At 36.0% G+C, this 19,826-nt stretch overlaps 3 protein-coding genes across 3 annotated transcripts in view; 1 reads left to right on the forward strand and 2 right to left on the reverse strand.

Moving 5' to 3' along the window:
- The window catches only part of LOC105233910 (cytochrome P450 4c3), a 66,768-nt gene that overhangs the window by 7,138 nt on the left and 39,804 nt on the right, over positions 1-19,826 (forward strand). The gene's annotated exons all lie outside the window — the stretch shown is intronic.
- LOC105233908 (uncharacterized) lies at positions 219-1,633 on the reverse strand. Its single transcript, XM_011216083.3, has 3 exons — positions 1,214-1,633; positions 1,060-1,148; positions 219-992 (listed from the first exon to the last, which is right to left on the reverse strand). The coding sequence occupies exons 1-3, from the start codon at positions 1,483-1,485 to the stop codon at positions 319-321; spliced, it is 1,035 nt and encodes a 344-aa protein (XP_011214385.2). The 5' UTR covers positions 1,486-1,633; the 3' UTR covers positions 219-318.
- On the reverse strand, positions 2,525-12,205 carry LOC105233909 (uncharacterized). The gene is made up of 12 exons (XM_011216084.4): positions 11,964-12,205; positions 11,741-11,822; positions 6,322-6,604; positions 5,265-6,239; positions 4,814-5,131; positions 4,525-4,747; positions 4,342-4,463; positions 4,072-4,252; positions 3,651-4,007; positions 3,435-3,580; positions 3,231-3,372; positions 2,525-3,166 (listed from the first exon to the last, which is right to left on the reverse strand). Exons 1-12 carry the CDS (start codon positions 12,007-12,009, stop codon positions 3,162-3,164), a joined length of 2,880 nt encoding a protein of 959 aa, XP_011214386.2. The 5' UTR covers positions 12,010-12,205; the 3' UTR covers positions 2,525-3,161.

The following is a 19,826-nucleotide window of genomic DNA, read 5'->3' on the forward strand; positions in this document are numbered from 1 at the left end:
TAAGTGAAGTGTTATCCTCGAACTCACACCCAACCAGCTATGAAATGGCACAATATAAAGAAGAGTTGGCGGGTAGTCCCATACAAATAGCAGTAAAAACAAACCCACACTTTTGCCAGTGTCCACAGGCTATAAAGCGTGTGTTGTTGTTGCCAATATTGACTTATTGGCCTAATAAGATAACACTTTACACACATGAGCTGTTAGATCAGCAATTAAACTGTGGAAAACCTTTAATTTTGCAAAAATAAATTTTCTATAAACATAAAAATACTATTGAAAATGCAAAAACTTGAGAGATTTATCCCCTCCAACCACTCATTCACCTATGGGGAGTTGTTCTTCTTCAATTTCCATTTCGTTAATAACCTCCATATCTCTACCGCCATACGGTAGAACCTTCCGCAATTCCTCCTGATCGGCAATGATCTCTGCCTTCCACTGCTTTATTTGGTCCTCACACACTTGCAAGCACATTTCATCTTCACATTCCTCATCTTCTTCAATCACTCTATTTCGAAGCGGTGCTACTTTTGGTGCGAAAATCTTTTCCGCTTTCTTACATGCATCTTCCGAGCTATCCTCGGCGCCGGTGCGCTCAAATGGCCGACAAGTCATACACGATGAACTGCTCATTATTGCCGAACCTCCGGAAGATGAACATGAAGAGGGCGCAGAAACTTCAGTTGAGGCCGGTTCACCACCAGCACCATCAGTATGAAAGGCACATGGTTTTGATGCTGGCGATGCCAAAAAATTTACCTGTTGACCTTTGTCTTCGTGGAAAAGATTACGCTTAGCTGAACATACATTGCTTATAATTGGCAGTTCGGAGTTTTGTAAGGTCAACCACTCGGCCAACTGTACTTTCCAACTCTTAGACTCTTCATTCGGTTTCTGTACGATTTCATAAAGCTGACTAATAAATGGTGCTATCAAGGGATCTGTGCTGAACTTGTGTCGCTTGAAAATCGGTATCGGCTCGGGAATATCTGTAGGGTGGGACGTATGTATGTAAATGTTACGAACATGAATTTATGTTAAATTCGACAATTTTACAATTTGGAAATATGAAACTTATTTCGAATGCTGCGCACTCGGCACTTTTCGAGACGTGTACATTGCGTTCCATTTCCACAGATGTAGTGCTACAGAGGTTAGAATTTAGGAACCTTTTCAAAACCATATACGGATATATGTATGTAAGTCTTACAAGTAACATATCATCGTGCAGATTAAATCGTCCACAGCGCATTCTTTGGTCAATATGAAAGCCTCGCTGTTGCCCTTCGACAGCAAAATAACTTGCAACATGAAGTCTTTATCGTCCGCCAGTGACTTGTAAAACTCTGCGGCATTCTCTGGCGAAAAGAGTATCTTCCGTTGACCTTTGATCAAAAATTCGTGCTGCAATAAATGCAACAAGACGGGCTTGCGCTTGTGCATGTAATCCGCCTTTATGATGAGCAGCGTATCTTCGAACATGATAAATATTAGTATGGGCTTTAAGTATACCACTTATTACAAATATGTGTGGGTGCACAACGCGAATAAAATAAAAATTTTCTAGGAAATAAAATAAATTTCAAAATCGAAAGTCAAAGACTGGAAGTGAAGTTTACGGAATATATATGTATGTATGTATGTAGATGTGGCGTTGTTGTAAAAACTTTTGTCAGGCATTATTTTCTGGTATTTGAAGAATGCGAACTTCGGTCGCACGGAAGCTATAATACCCTTAACACACATAAAGTATTTCTCAAAAGAACTTGCTTTTGATGAGCTAGTTGTAAGTTGATCTGAACATTATCTATGGAGATGGTATAGGGCAATTTCAGATCGATATCTCAAAAACTAAGCGGCTAGTTCGCTTATATGCAGACTAACATAGCCCAGCTCATCATGCTGATCATTTATATATATTTCTATAGGGCAACCGACGTTTCATAATAGGTATTACAAGCTTCGTGGCAGACTTTAGGATCGTCTTCGTGGGTGTTGCTGCATTTTGGAAAAGTACACACTATAATAAACATTCTCTCAAATTTTGAAATCGAAATTCAAATTATTACGGTCGCTACGGCATTTTTTGTAAAAAGGGATCAGAGTGGGGAACATAGCTCGTCTTCATTAAATCGGGGATTTTCGTCATCAGAACTTTGGTAGGTTTATTGATGACAACACCTTCGACTCATAACTGTAATAACGTTCGACAAATAATAATTTTTTTACTCCCTGAAGACTATATTAAGTTTGCTAGGAAGTTTGTAACACCCAAAAGGATCTGTCGATATAAGGGCAAACCTCAGATACTTTTTGTTCAAACCGCCGCCATTTTGTCAAACTTCAGATAAAACAAAAAAAGCTTCCATAGTGCGTTAGCGACTTTCCTGTTCCAAATAGCTGGTCAAATGAAACTCACGTCTTACATATGTCCAGAATGCCACCAAGCCAAGACCCAAGCAATGCTTCGCCACATACCTTCCTATATAATGCATTTTATATAAAAAATTTTCGAAAGTAATTTGATGTTATTGAATTTTAAAATACAATTTATTTCAGTTACTAATAACATTAAACATTCCACATTGGAATCTAGCATAGAAAAATCTTTCAAACCGAATGTGAGATACAGACTTTACCGTGACTTCAGTACTTTTCATTTCATTATTGATATTTTCGTTTTCATTTTCGTTTTCATGCTCGATTTAGTGCCGCTTATTATATATATAGTATGTATAAGTATATGTATTTATATTCTGCTGCTTACCACAATAAAAACATATTATTATTATTTAAAAAATGGCGCTACAATATTATCAAACTTCGATTTTCTTAGCCAAATATAACCAAGAGGCATCATAGCGCATTCAATCACATTACCTTAGCGCATGAAAAATATACAAATATACTTATATTCATTAAGTGAATATGCAAAAGTGAAAATTTAATTATTTTTTATAAAAGTAAACTCCACTGCTCTTTCTACATAAATGTTGTAGTTTTTGGTTATATATATGAAATAAAAAAATAATAATTCACAGATTTCATAGAATTTAAAGTAAGGTGAATAATAGATTAGTTAAAAGAAGTTAATCGCATCACAATTAATCATCATCACCGCCATTCTATTTACTTCGCAACTCCTGTAGAAACACTTCTTAAGCTAGAAGGCAAAGATAAACAAAATTATTACAAAAAATTCATAATTTTCGACTATTTACACTTACCGGATACTCTGGCAAAAGCCAAGCTGGATTTCTCACCGCTGAAACACTTGCCGATAGTGGCGCAAATGCTGCTTTCGTCGGTTTCGCCATCGCGTGCAAGATTCAGAATGCTCTGACCATAAATTCTAATCATGCGGTTGCACTGAAATACATGAGAAATATGCTTAGCAAAAGTGTGAGAGAATTTAAGTCAAAGAAACTTACAATATCATAGTATTTGGCAGAGAGCACTTGGCAACCCTCCAACAGCATATAGTATTCTGTAACCGATTCATGATCCAAATGCTGTTTGAAATATGGCAATAGAGCCGAGGTAGCGCCATGACAAACGCCGCACTCAATGACTTCATCTACAAGTACCGGGGGAGAGAGGAAGACTGTGCACCCAGTAATCGTGTAAATATAAAAACAAAAACCTACCGCTGACCACATCCAAGCCGGACATACACAACTGCATTTGTTGGCACATCATTTTGGGTGGCACGCTGCCGATCAAAGCCAAAATAGTGTTTATATATTGATCGATGAATTTGGTGCAACTCTTTGTCACCGTTTTCGGCATTATTTTGCAAATATTCTCAACAGTGTGTTTAATTTCATCCTGAGTCGTTGCATTCTTCAATTCAGACTCCAATTTGGTCATAACAAATTCACATAGCACACAAGATGGTGGATCCTTCACTATGTCATCCAAGCCGGTGAGGCGATCATTCTGCCTGGCAATTTTTTGATCGGGTAATACAACAACGTCGTATTTGAGCGCCTCATCGATGTCCACTGGAAGAGTTGCAATGTTTGTATTTAAATATATTTGTTGAAAATATGTTTATATTTTACTTACAATCTTCTTGTTCGCTCCAAAGACACAGGCCGATTTCGCGGCAAATGACTTTCGGCGCCATTTCTTTAACAATTAAATCAGCAATTTTATCGCCATATTTGGCTACGTATTTGTGGCATTTTTCGCGTATATTCTTGCGTAATTTGTCACAAGATTTATCCAGAGCCTGTTTGATTTCATCCTGAAAAGTAAGGATTTGTGAATATAAATTTTTTTTAAGATGCTTTAAATAATTCATTATTCTGCCATGCTGATAAACAGCTTTCTTACCTTGGTTTGGTGTTTTCCAATTCGCTTCTCTGCAATTTTAATGAACTCCTCGCACAACAAACAGTTTGGTGGTGCACCGAATGCGATTTCCACCGATTCGTTGCTATCGATCTCATTAACTCCTAATGGAAAACAAAATATGTGTATATTAAAGCAACATTTTGCTATATAACAACAACTAACCATCTTCACGGCTCTTCGCTTCCAAAATAATACCCAAATCATCCAATTCATCGCCAGTTGTCGGGCATAATTTCACGGCAACACAGATTTCTTGTGGCGTAAAATCGGTGATCAACATATCGACCAGTTCGTTCGAATATGTTTCGACAAAATCAACGCATTCGGTTTGAAGTTTTGAGGGCAAATGGACACACAAATGATCTAGCACATTCTTGATATTTGCCTGAAACAATAAAAATAATAATTAAAACACTTATATAACAACAAAAAAATTACGTGATTAATCTACCTTTGACTTGTCGTTTTTGATTTTTGCTTGAGCTTGTTGCACAGCAAACAAACACAGTGGACAGGTGGGTTTGTCGCTCTCCACATTTGGTTGGGTTGATGGTTTGGTTGTTTCCGGCGCAAATATCTCTACGTCATCGAAATTGTCGTGATTAGCTGGGCACATAGACAATTTCGGACAAACTTCACGTGGATTCAGACCTTGAACGAGGAGCGCTATAACGGCATCGCCGTACATATCAATGAAGTTGTGACATTCACCGCGTAGTGTATGACCCAAACGGTCACAGACATTATTAACGAGATCTTTAACTTTGTCCTAGAAGTAAATGAAAGTAAATCTCAATTCTTAATCACGGTATTCGGCATGAATTATTTTTCAAATTCTGCCGCTAAAACAACAACAACATTGTCAAGTTCTTGTATAGAATCTGGTTTTATACTCATCTTACCTCTGTGGTTGGTGTTGAGAGTTCCACCTGGATATAGTGCAGCACATATTCACAGAAAGTGCACAGTTCGCCATTCTCCACTAGTAAGCTCGGATTAGCAGCGCCCATTAGTGTGTCAATTGGCAAAGCCATCTCGTGTATTTGCTCTTGTGTAAATTTCGGTTCGTTAGCGCCCAATTTGCGTAGAGTAACCTTAATTTCGGCTGGTGGGAACGAGGGCAACAATGGTCTAATTTCACCCTTGAAAGCCTCATCGTTACCTTTTGGACATACACCAATCAAGAAGCAAGCACCACTAGCATCCAAATTGTTTACCAAGGCATTGTAGATCACATCATAGTACTGTTCCACCAAACTGTTGCACTCCTCTTTGAAACCCTTAGTTTGATTGCAGAGGCCATGTAAGACTTGTTTGAATTCCGTTTCGGTTGTGTTGGCAATTAGTACGTCACGCAAATGTTGTACCAATTGTTCACACAATTTACATGGAATATCATCACCCAAATTACTGGCAAGTGCCACCGTATCTACGGGCTCTGCTGGGTCCTCAGCGTGTTGGTGATAATTGGCGACGCATGAGCCGGACATGTGGCATATGCCGAAAGCGTTGAGATTCTCCTTCATATGATTGTAGATGTCGTTAAAATAGGTCAATACAATATTGGAGCAGGCATCAGAGAAGGATGACATTTCACCGCAGAGATGCAAAATATTTTCGAGCACTTCATCGCGGTTGGCCTTATTGAATTTCTCAGCGATCAAGGAGCTCAAGTGATTGCAATTACCACAGGTTAATAGGTGTTGTTGTTGTTGTTGTGGTGTTGTCGTAACAACTTCTTGAGATTCTTTGGATTCCTTGGATTCAACAGATTCCTCCTCTTCCTTCAATGTGCCATCCAAAGCGGATTGGTAATAGGATCTCAGTAGCTCATCGATATGTGCATTGTTGCAGAGGCCAGCGACAGAACAAACTTGCTGTAAGCGTTGAAAATAAAATAATAATATTAAAAATATTGTATATACATATATATAGATTTATATTTATAAGTGCTCTTACATCTGGATTCATTTCTGAGGACAGCGCCTCCACGAGTTCAGGTACAAAATCGTCGGCCAACTTGTCGCATTCCTTCTTAACAATTTTGATTGGTATGAGATTGCAGGAGCCCTCGAACACCTCTTTCAACTCCTCCATGGTTTCATTGCTGCGCAGCTGATCACGTGCCTGTGTCACCATATCTTTGCATATTTTACAGATGGAATCATCATCGACCTCTACGTTTTGTTTTTCCCACACAGTTTGTATGCAGTGACGCACGGCATGGCAACCTTTAGCATTGCTGTAAATTACAAAATTAATAAAACTCGATTAAATATTGGAATATACCTCGTATATATGTATGTATGTATACAGAGAGATTTAATTCGCTGCGGAAATATGGGCATATTTTGCGCTGACAATCATTTGTTATTGTTTTATTTTGTATATGAAGAATGTATCACGCATATAGATATCAGCGAACTGTCTACATTGGATTGAGATAAAGTCGCGTTTCGTGAACAAAGTGCATATGGGAGCTTCTGTTTACTCTGATATGAGTTCATATGCATGGAATTGCATAATTATTTTATTGAAAAAAAAAAAAAACTTTAATCAGAATAGGATATGTAATAACATCAGTACTCGTCAAAGACGACACCGCCATGTATTTTCCACGACATCGGGTCTACTTACAATCCATGAAATTATGATAAAAAAATGAGCCGAAAAAGAAAAAAAAAACAGAATTCGTTGAAGGTACAGAAGGCCATTCCAGCCGAGACTGTATGAAAAATGGGATTAAGCATTCGCATACTTCTGTTGATTCAGTAGCCTATTGAAAGCGATAATAAAAATACAAAAAAATTCAATTCACACAACAGCCGGTTCTACGCACCGGAATTAATTCGGATTTTATCCGACCAAGGGCTGTTTTTTCGGCGATCCAACCTTGTTTGGATCGGCAAGTGTTAAAAAAACAAAAATATTAGTGAAAATGTAGCGTTTTCAGTCCTGGTCAAATTTGATCGGATGATATTTTTAGGTATACTCTCCAGTTCTTGAACACTAGCACGCTGAATATAGAAAAATATGAGTACACCCTAAATCTTTGCAATATGGCATGATGTGAAAATATAAACCTTTCTTTAAAGGCAAAATGCTACCTTTTTAATTGTTTTACGATAATTTAAAATTTTTTTAAGCATGTTATGTGAATTGCTAAAATTGTAGCACTAAAAATACTGCTCACAAATGTAAGCCTATTGGTAGGGTCAGGGAGCCAGATCAGCTCCGGCGTTTATACATATAGAAACATTTTTTTAAGTTTTAAATACAAAACGCCCATTGCTGATAAAGCTAACGAACTCACAGTTGATTAACACTTGACAGCGAGCAATTTGCTTAGGCAACATGCTTTCATATTTCAATCTTTAATAAACTATTGGATGAGAAAACATATAAAAAAGTTGCTTATGATTGATAAGACTTGAATAATGAGCAATATTGTAATATCTACAAATAAGAGTACAAATGTACTTAGAATATGCATACTCGCACAAACAAAATGCAACAGTGAGACCGCAGCATTGATACACATGCATAAATAAATACATTTATGCAAAATACTATGAATATAATTAAATAATTTTGAATAGAACTTAATTGAGTGTACTAAGAATACTATTTACTAATCAACTTTTGTGGGAAATGAGTATCTATTGACTTTTAGGGATGCCGCTGTAACCCACCCTCCATGTATAAAATTAATTAAAATATGCAGCATGTATGTATGCATATGCAAGCATAAATCGACGGTTAGGAAACCCACAATTCATCAGCACGCAAACACATGCACTCACTTATGTGGACACTGTGTCCATATGTAAGGCATCTGGTGTCAGACAATAAAAACAAAATTTGTGCTGCACCAAAAGTACATTATCAGCAAAAAAAAGTACAGAAGTCAATAAATTTTCAATTACTTCTAGTATATGACTGATTCTTGTGACAAATAATTTCAACCAACCATGGGAATAATCAACAAAGAACTTTTATATACCTACAATATAAATTATTCTGTATTTATAAAAAGATCGAGTGAAGTCAACCACAAAATTAGCGATTTTATTTCGAATGTACAAATCACCATTCCATAATATAAATTTAAATATATTCATGCACATGTGTATGTATGTATTTATCAATGCATAAATGTATTATATAATTTCAAATGGAAATAAAAAAAACCTAGTCAAAATGTATGTACATACATATATATTTTCCAGGCAATAAGAAAAAATTGCTAAAGAGCTTCGCGATATTCGGTATAATCGGTATCGGTATAATGTTTAGCAATATAAGTCTCAATAAAATGGCCTGAGTAATTTGTGTGTACGGATTAACAAAATAAAGCGCACAAATTTACTGGAAGACGATAATACAAATATTTATAGACTTTTGTAAGTATGCAAAGAATAATTAAAATTGTTCCATAAGCAAATGGCTAAACTCAAATATACATATATTTATGGCTTGCTACAATATACACATAAAAAATGCGTAAGAATTTGTATATAGTGATAATGTTCATTTTTCAAAGAAATACATGCAAAATTTCAATTTATAAATTATCGCCATTTCGATAAATATTTAATTATTTCTTCCAAGTAATATGCAGCCTAGCTTAATCAGCACAAAAACAGTGGTAATTTGCATTAGTAACGCTGGGGCACATATTTAAGTACGACAAAATATATACTTAACAAATGATAAAGTGCAAATATGAAAAAGTTTCTATTGTAAGCAGTAGAAAATATTGTGAATGCATACATGCAATCCATCGGGCAACACATACGCTGGAGTTCGACGAAATATATATACATACATATGTATATAATACTTAACAAATGATAAAGTGCAAACATGAGCAGCTGAAAAGGCTAGAATTTCCCTCGTAAGCAGTAGAAAATATTGCGGTTGCATACTTGCAATGCATTGCACAACACATTCACTCGTCTTATTTATCAAAGGAACTAAATAGAACTTCGTATTTAAAGCGAGAAGAAGCCCCCCCATTAGATATTGAAGCCAACACAAGTCCCTATGTTGCTTCCAGTTTATCAAGTTTTTTAATTGTATGGATATCTTTACAAAATTTAGTTGATACACCCTTCTTCCATGGTTCATTTGTATGGATTCTTCATTCACTGTATAATATATACATATAAGTATAGACACTTAAAATTCAATAATATCTTATAATGCTTAATAAAACAAATTTCCTTTCTTTTTAGTATAATATTTTGAGAATGTATGTACATATATTAATCCGAAAACTATACGACATACCATATATGACTATAGATATATGCATTTTCTGTTAATATTGTATTACTTGATAACAACAAACACAATGAAATTCAATACAAAACCATCTACATAAATACGACCATCTACTTAAATACGGCTGTAGAATATTGGGACGTAACATTGCAGTAGAAGGAGCTTTCGTGCAAATATTTGAAATATGAAGGCGTACAAAAAATTAAATTCCACATGAGAAAACAATAACAAACAAACAAAAATAAAAATACACAAATCCAGACAAACACTTTGATTTGGTTTATGGTTTCAAGCGTATACCTGAGACTTATGACTTAGTCATACCATTCATTAGCGATGAGTAATGGAAAATATGACTATTGTGTGTACACACACATATATTCCAAGTAAAGGGGTGAAAAGTACGCAATATGAACCTAATTGCAAACAGAACTAATTAAATTACAATCTTAAAGCGCCGCTCAGTAAATGTTTTCTTAAAATATCAGAGAGTAATGTGTATGATATGTATATATACAAGCAAGTTTTATAAATATTTATTAAAGAGATGCCAACAAGTTTAATAGACCAAAATAACTTAGGGTTATCAGCTATTAACTGTTTGCTCTATTTTCTGTTAGTTAGGGTATTCACAAGGTGTCATAGTGTGTCATATCGTCATATTGTCATATTTTTTTATGACTGTCATAACAACACTGTTGTTGTTTCACATGCAAAATTAAAATATGACTGATACAACACTGCGTGGTATGTTTCTTGAGTTCGCTATTCTATCAGCTGTATTTGTTTACTTTCTTATTATTGGCGTTTAAGTGTTTGAAATTAATAAATTTAATAAATTTCGTTATTAATATGGAAGGAAACCACGATATTCAGGTAAATTAAGTTGAATGTAAGTGAAATATGGAAATATTTTGATGTTTATGTGGTTGCAAATGATTTTATTGCAGTGTAAACCAAAACGCCGCCGTTTCAACCCGGTGCATAAGTGGAATGCGGCAGAAGAAAAAGCGCTTGTGGAGTTCCTAATGGAAAATAGAAGTTTCGAGGTTTGTCATTTCAATTTAAAAAAACAAAACAAAGTCAAATAATTTTTTTTTAAAGAAACCAACGGCTCAAAGCTTTTATGGTCGTTTCATCGAAGACACGCAGCTGACGGTAGGATGGAAAGTAGTGCGCCCAAAAGTATGCAATATGCAATCAGCTGATTAAGTGTAGAAATATGACAAAATATGACATACAACAGTTAAGGGTGCTCACGAGTGTCGTATTTTTAAGAATATTAAAATATGACATAAGACATACAACAAAGCTTGTGAATTGCCTAAGTATCAGATTGTAGAATAAATTGCATCGCAAAATCAACACCCGTTCGCCAGCCACAACAAAGGCACAACTATGTACATATAGTATGTGTGAGTATCTACGTGAAACAGAACTCTTATCAAATAATGTTTTTGTTTTTGTTTTTCGTCCGTCAAAATAATAGAAAACACAAAAAATATACTATACATATTTATATTTACTAACTATACGGTTGTGGGGTAAAGCAACAAAGGCAAAATAATAAAAACCGAGAAACATACTACAAAATGGCTTGGGAAATTGGGAGAGAAAAATGTTAACACAGTCACCAATTTGCTACCTAATAGTAAAATGTACAAATACTTGTGCAAAGCAGCGCTAATCAGCGCAAACGCCGGCCGTGCTGCTGGGAAAACCTATACGCTGACGGCAGGTAGATATGAGAACTCTTTTGTTTTCATTGCAAAACATATTTACGAGTCGTGCAAATACATTTGCAAATGTTTTGTATTCGCAACATTGCTATATATTTTCTTTAGATCGCTGCTCTCTGTCGTTATAGCCTGTTGTACGTCACTTTTGGATAGCATCCAGCGGCGCAATTTCTTTGACTACATTTAATTTATTTATCAATTTTTGTTTTACCTTATCTCATTTCTTTACACTTCGTTTTTCGATGTTTTGATTTCGGCCATTGTGATAATCTTTTGCGTTTCGCAAAATTGTTAACACAATGGCTTGCTTGAGGTAAAACAGCTGACACAACAGAGTTAATAAGTATACTTACGTTAAATTGCTGCACCAGTAACTGGGACCCCAAGTGCATTGTTTCGCTCCTAACATTGGCGTTGCATTCACAAGGAAAGCACCTGCAATTGCAAGAATATTATAGAAACGTCTTGAATACAAATATACGTATAAGTTGTTGTAGTAAGTGCGGTAGCAATGAAGGCAGGTATATTGCGTACAATAGGAAGTTTTATAAAAAATTTGATATTTTTCCCACTTACCAGCCAGAAGCGCGATTGCAGCGCAAAGTAAAAAGCTGCTCCGCATCTTTTCTTCTAAATGTATAACGGCACTCACAATCGAATTTCTTACGTTATCAATATCACCAATGAGAAAATTTAATTTTAAACACAATAAAATTTATAAATGTATTTTTTGTTAGTCCGTCACCAAATATAAATTGAACTTTATTCGACAAATGATAGAAGATGAATAATCGAAAAATAGAGGACAAAGCAAATTGAAATTTTTATTGTGGATTGACATCACGTTTGACAGCAAAGCAAGAGTAGAGCGACATCTACTGTGGATCATATGTATATCTATGCAGTGTTGCGAAATTGAGCAAATGCTATTAAATTTAAATTCATAATTAATTTTTTTAACTGTTCCATATTTTTATACAGAAAAAATAATGTTTAATGATTTTAGTTTTATAATTATAAAAATTAAGGGAATGTTACAGTATTTAGAAGATAACTATGGCTTCTTTAAAGTTCAATTACCTTTACCTTATTTATAGAATCTTATAAATTGAGTGGGTTACGTATTTTATATTGAATACAGGCTAAAGTGTTTTGTTGGAAAAACGATTATTTTAATACATTTTAATTAAAAATTAATGTTGGTTCATTAATTCTGAGTCAATTTGAAAAATTGTAGTTTCTGTTGATTTTTTTGTCAAATCCACAAGTCGACATAACTCCATAATATTGGAAATTAGTTAAGATTTTTACCTGCTATAAAGAGATATCACGGACCCATTTAAGTTCTTTGAATCCAATTAACTTACATATGGTAGTTTTGTTCAGCGTCTGGTCTCCTTAATGAGAATACAGAGTGATAAAGTTCGCTAAAGGTCTTTCGAAATTAATTACAAAGGAGTTTTACATTTTCTTTCGCAGATTATACTACGGGATGAGATGAATGAGAAAATATTGACTTTAGCAACTCCTTCCGAACTTCACTTTCAATAAAATGCATTGTTTTCTTCTTTATTTATATGTTTTTAATTAATTTTTAACAATGTTTTGTTTTTTGTTAATTTTTTTTTTTGAGGGAGCACTCTGTGCTGCACCAACGTTACCCACATTCATTACAAACACCTTAGCAAAGTTGCAACCTATTTTCTCGCACTGCATTGCCCACTAAGTAAAATTTGTTGCAAATAAAATGTCTGTGATATTCTAATGAAAGTGACAAGTAGATGGCGCTTTTTCTTTTCTTTTCTTTATATAATTTGTCATATCGTCAAAATGAAAACGAAAAATCTAAGAATGTAAATTAAAGACAGAGAACGTATATTTGCTTAAAGATCGTAAGGCAGATCGCAGAAAACGTTCTGTGCAGATCGTTTGAAGAAGTCGTATAATAAATTCGTTATACTGTGTATACCAGTTTGATAAGAAGTGTTCTAATTGTGGACAGTAAAAAAAACTACGGAAATCGTTGGTAAGTGCCGCCACCGCACTAACAAGCAACAACAACGTTAAAGAACACCAAACACCCTCAACTTCTTCACCGGTCGTAGCAGCGGACGAATCCAGCAATTAAAAACATACAAAATATGGTAAAAAAAATGAGCGCATGATACATTTGCCGCTAGAACAATCAATGTGTAGGTGTATATGTTACATACATATGTATGTATGCACAATAATCAGCGTTTTTCCACCGCCATTCCATGTATAGGTAATTCAATCAATTATTTTTGCAATTTGCGATTTTTTTTGCTTTTGGAAATTTATTAATGCGCTCATTGTTTTCCGTTGCAATAATTGCCGAGTGTTGCGCGTTTATGTTTAATCTGAAGATGCATCGAATTAGCACAGAACTGCAAGCGTGAAGCAAACAATTTGATAAATTGCATATGCTGGGTATATACAACGCACACACACAAATCTGCTCACATACATACTATACATACATATACAGAATCCCATTTTTTACTCAAGAACGTTTTGTTGTTGGGTTCATTTAAGTTTTACAGAATTTTACACTCGATGATTAGGCAGTTGCTTGAATGTAATTTCTTTGCTGAATAGTCAGCATCATATTTCAAGTTTTTGTTGTCGTCTTTGTTGGCACTGGCTCACACATTGACAATCGTCTGTCATGCGAAATTGCGATTTCAACGCCCATTTGACATAATCACAAGCTGAAAATTAAACAAATTAATTAATTGCTTAACTCATGTATATAATGTGTATATACATACATACAAATGTATATTTAAGTAATGATTACTTTTGCAAAAAGCTAATTAAGCCACAAAGTCATTTAATTTTCCATTTATCATCTCCTTTATTGCAGTCCATTTAAATAATTTTTGTTAATTACATAACTGAAGTACTTAAATACATACTTAAGTATACGTAACCACCACCCCCGTACTGATTTACTTCAGGGTTTGTCTTCTAGGTACCGATAATCCTGTGGGAAGAGTGGCATATTTAGACTTTGCCGATGTTCTTAGGTCAAATAGAGAAGAGCTGCTAAAATTTATTATTCCTTTTTTCGGAAATAGATTTGAGGTTAGACGTTTTTTTTTGAAGAGGGGTGTATTAAGTTTGTCACTAAGTGTATAACACACCGAGGAAAGATCCCCTCTGTCGTCTCAAAAGTTTTTGCTTTTCGTCGGTAACAAAAACGTCCGAGGGGTGGCACATCTGGGCTGTAGGGAAGCTTTGGGATGCCGACCTTGTTTAGGTATCTGTTACCAAGAAAGACGAGACGCTGTCCGCACCATATATTGTGGCTTGTGCCACATATGGAGCCGCTGTATGGTGGGAAGCACCCACGACTGTCTTGGGGTCCCAAAAACTACTCTCAATTCAGCGTTGTGTGATGCTTGCCTGTTTGCCTGTATGGTATGCTATGCAGATTTTGTTAGATGCATCCCTCTTGACATGATTGTCAAACAGCGTGCTGTTGCAGGCTTGAGTTTGTTATTGCTGCGAAATGACTGGATTTCCAACGATGATATGGAGAGGGAGTGATAACTAGGGAGCAAGAGGCTTCTAGATGATAGTGTTAGGTGTAGGTGGCAAGAACGTTAAGACAATAGTCCTAACGGCCGAGTGACATACGAATACATTCGGGACGCTGGGTTCATTGAGGATAACCCAGACTCAGTCGTGAAGGCGGGTAACTGTGAATTATGGTTAGATTTTGTATGAGTGGTATGTGTATGTAATGTGTGTATGCGGTCCAAACCCTGGCCACCAGTCCAGAGCCGTGTGGAAGCTCAACTGGTAGTAGCTTCGGCTACGAGGTCTGACCGGAGATTTAATTCTGGTACCACGGTGAGCAGGAGCCCTTAGAGTTTACTCCAACCTGCTCATGCGGACTGGCCCCGCGGAGAGTACCGTGGTGGTTATGGCTAAAGTTGAATGTGGAGTTGCATTGCAAGCGAGTGCCGGACTCAAAGCACGACAGAGGTTTTAGATGGGCCTCGAACCCGACCAAGGTGGTTAGCATTCTCAAGGCGCTGATCAACACGTTGATTTGCTCTGCTGTGCTTTTGAGTGCCGTGGGGTAAGACTGTCGTCAGCAGGTACCCACGTTAAACACACTGTGCGTTGACGGTTTGTCCAAGTGGAACAAATTCATGGCTGGCGATGCCTTTGATGCAAAAAAAGATAATGAGCAACGTTTTCACTTTTCCTTTTTTGAGCGATGGGCCGGCGTGTACCAGTCGGAAGATTGCCTCTTTGTCTCGAGATCATACTCAAAGATACATGACTGGTCACCTGTGATTTCTGGTCGTCAGTGCGGCTTGCACCACTCACAGAAACACGTCTTCGAAAATGTTTGTCCTGATTCTCCAGGTGCTCGGAGACAACAGTCTAACCACTTGTTAATTAGTTTAGAACGCCCTCTATCGAATCCAGCCGGTGCGAGCACGCTCCGAAGTACAGTCACGTCGAAAGAAAATCAGTCCTATTACTTTCCGGACCAACTCTGTATGCATGTCATAGAAACTTTTTTAGTCGACAAACATCTTCACAAAATTTGGGATAAATTATTATCCAAAACAATGCTTTCTGAAGAAAATTTCAGATGAGATCCCCTAGCATATAGCTGCTATAAAAACTAATCGATCAAAATTAAAAAAAATATGTTATGAGAAATGCACCCATGAAGGATATTATGGCTTCGGTGCAGCCGAAGCTAACATATTTTATTGTTTTGTCATTATTTGTTTTCTTCTGGAGCACATGTTCAATTTTGTGTTTCTTAGAACAGCCGAGATGTGATTTAGTTGATATAGGCCATAGGCCCATAGACCTAAGGTCGAGGCTGACGTTGTTGTTAGTGTTAATGCTGGTTCGGAAATTATATAATATAATAATAATTGCTATTTGAACTTCTTTATTGGCGGGCAATGGAACGTCTGCACTGTCATCATTGATTGGGGAATCGGCTTCGCCACCTCCTGGTGGTATGCTTTCACTGCCATTCAGCGGGCTGGTAAAGTGTTCTCTCCATAGTTTCAGTATACACTGGGCATTAGTCACTAGATCACCCCCAGATTTTACAAGAGTATGCTCCTGTCTTTAAACCTTCTGTTAGTCGCCGCATCTTTTCGAAGAATTTTCGAGCATTGCTTCTGTCGGCCAGCTCTTCGTGCTCACGCATTTCGGCTTCTCTCTTTGTACTTTACTACCTTTTGCATATTCGGAAGGAGAAGTAGTCTTTTGACAGACATTTTTTTTAGATGGCGACAACACTTATAGATAGCGTCATCTTCGAGATCTTCCCAAAAAATACGTTTGCCGCATGAAAATTCACCGAATTGAGCTTACCGACCTGAAAACGATTAACACTTTTAGCTCACTGAATTCATTTGATCACTGATTCACTGATTAATTTAAATATAAGAATAATATTTTATTTTTCGGGTTTTTTAAAATATTGTTAGTACATTATTGTTTAATTAGATGGCTGGGTTTCTCACTAAGAAATCTAAACTCATATTGTACTAGTAAACATCCGAGATTTTTGTTTGCTCCTAATCGAGTATATCGATTCTCACTAAGAAATTCACAGTATATCACACCGCCAAAAATGGTTTTAATACCCAGTACCATTGTACAAATAGTATGAATCATAAGATTCTTTATATGCTAACAGAAACGCGTTTAAGCCAATACGTCACTATCAAATAATTATGTACATGTTTGCAGATGTTAATATTATGGCTGTAGCATTCTTTACATATTACTTACATATAAAGTATATATTGGTACATACGATGCACTTCGACGAAAAAAAAAATCTAGCTCGTTGACCTTTACATACTTTGTAGTCGCATCTTCGCAACAGAAAATAAAGAATTGTTCGAAGCGACTTATTATTGCCTCGCCTGGGAAAATAATTATTGTTTAGTTCGAAAAACAGAATTCTTTCCCCACAGGTATTAATTTGCGACAAATGGCGGTGATAAATTTACTATTTGCGATTCTTAACTAAAGGGTGTCACACGTTTCCGTATTGAATTCAAGCATTTGTGCTTCGCTTTCCTACTAGTGATTTTAAGGAAATCGGCAATAATTATTTCTCATGCTCTTTTAGAAAAAGTAAAGAATTAAAGGCAATCACGAAGTTATGTTGTTGAATCCCTTCCAAGAGAGCATAATGATATCTCAGTTAGGGAGTATAATATTTTTCTATGTTTTATCTATATTTGATTTATCACAGTTGCTTGTTCGTTTTGCCGCTCTCCAAGTTTTGATGAATCGTCCACAAGCTAAGCTGTTAAATATTCTTTTTCCCTAACTAAGTATTTATACAAACTGTTAGAGGTCTTTCTCCCTTACATGGATGCCTTACTGATCGAGAATTCGGTTTCTCTACAAACTTAAACAGCACGAAGGCCTAAAACTGCATTTCTTCACTATAAAATTTTCGTGAACCCTGTATAATTTTAGTGAAGAAACAGCTCTTCAGACATAGCGCTTAGTCTAAGAACATTGACTGCTAAAAATTCGAGGTCACGTGTAATCAAAAACCAATACCACGCAATAAAAAAGAACGAATAAACCACTAATCAACCAAACCAGCGCCGCATTAGCGAATATATACAGACATGCCATCGGTCGTCGTGCAGCGAATTATTTGAGGCGCGCCGCGTATTCTCACAGTAATAGGTAGATGCCGAACAGAGTACCAAAATATTTACATCGAAATGCCATAGCAACGACATGAAATACAGTAAATTTAGCAAAAATGAAACTAAGAATTTGTTTTTTTTCGAAATCGGGATTTACACCAACTTTTATACTCTCGGAACATTGAAAATCATATGCAAAGCAAATTTCAAGCCGATAAGCCGATTGATTAGAACTTGAGTTGCCAAAACACTGAAATTTCGCTATTTTATTTTCGATAAAAGATTCCCCCCTTTACTGAATAATTGATTCACAATTTCCTATAAAATGACTTCCCAAGGAGTATTTTAAGGCCTTTGACTTTACCAGAAACTATATGGTTTGGTAATACTCAATCATGGCCCATCCTTAGTTGTTCTGCTTATTTTTGGTAAGAGTCTTCGTGTTGTACGACACTTCGTATCATCGCTGACCGATTTTAACAGCATATTTTCAGTCATAGTCTCGGGATCTTTAAGTCCCGAACAGAGTATTATCAGTTTGTCATGGATTTTTTAACTCCTAGAAGAAAATTCTTAGATCTTATAAAATATATACATAGATTGATAGACGAGGAATGCACCGCGACCTTAGGTCTATTGTGCCCTCAATATACTCGTATACGTATATAATTGATCAGTGTACCACGTCGACTTGGTCATATCCGTGTACATTTTTATCGGTCTGTCCCTGTCTCTCTATATACATATATGCGAACTCGGTCTGAACTCAGTCACTCAGTTTTTGAGATATCGATCTGAAATTTTGCTCACGCCTTTTTTATCCAAGAAGCTGCTCATTTGTCGAAATCGCCGATATCTGACTACAAAAGGATGTATGTGGATGCCATGCAAACTGATCAATCCAAACTTGTTTTTTGACGGAATATCTTAACGAAATTTGGCACTGATTATTACCTAAGACCCAATCTCCGAACTAAGTGTTAAGATCAGTTCAATAATGCCTGTAGTTGCCATTAAAATCGACCGATCAAAATCAAGAAAATGATCTTCATAAAAAAAAAATTCTTTGAAAACGAAAAATCTCAAAAAGTAAACAAATATAAATAAACAATTTTCCAATAATTAAAGATTTTTCCGGTCGGTCCAAAAAAGAGCAAAAAGTATTTACTGTAGTTAGTAATAGTAAGTAAGTAGCGTGTAGTAGTAGACTTAAATTTGCAGCTGGAAAGGAAACTTGACTTCAAGGTCTAATCAAAAATTCTGTACATTCGTACACGGGTATCTAACAGAGTGTGTATGTGTGTGTGTCTGTAAGAGCGCCACCACAATCGCCACCGCAAATACGTAAATAGTAGCCAGCAGTCACTCCATCAATGCCAGCAGCTTGTGGCAAATTGCAGTGTTCTTCAACTTGACGCGCTAACGAAATAGGCAACAATTATGCTTGTATGCTTGTATGTGTGCATATGAATAGCTAAGAACTTGCAGCATTTAGCCACAAAAGGTGATTGTAACGGGTGATTTTTTTGAGGTTAGGATTTTCATGCATTAGTATTTGACAGATCACGTGGGATTTCAGACATGGTGTCAAAGAGAAAGATGCTCAGTATGCTTTGACATTTCATCATGAATAGACTTACTAACGAGCAACGCTTGCAAATCATTGAATTTTATTACCAAAATCAGTGTTCGGTTCGAAATGTGTTTATCGACAAATTTTGTTCAGCGATGAGGCTCATTTCTGGTTGAA

Source organism: Bactrocera dorsalis, chromosome 2, assembly GCF_023373825.1.
Source record: "Bactrocera dorsalis isolate Fly_Bdor chromosome 2, ASM2337382v1, whole genome shotgun sequence".
Taxonomy (NCBI): Eukaryota; Metazoa; Arthropoda; class Insecta; order Diptera; family Tephritidae; genus Bactrocera; species Bactrocera dorsalis.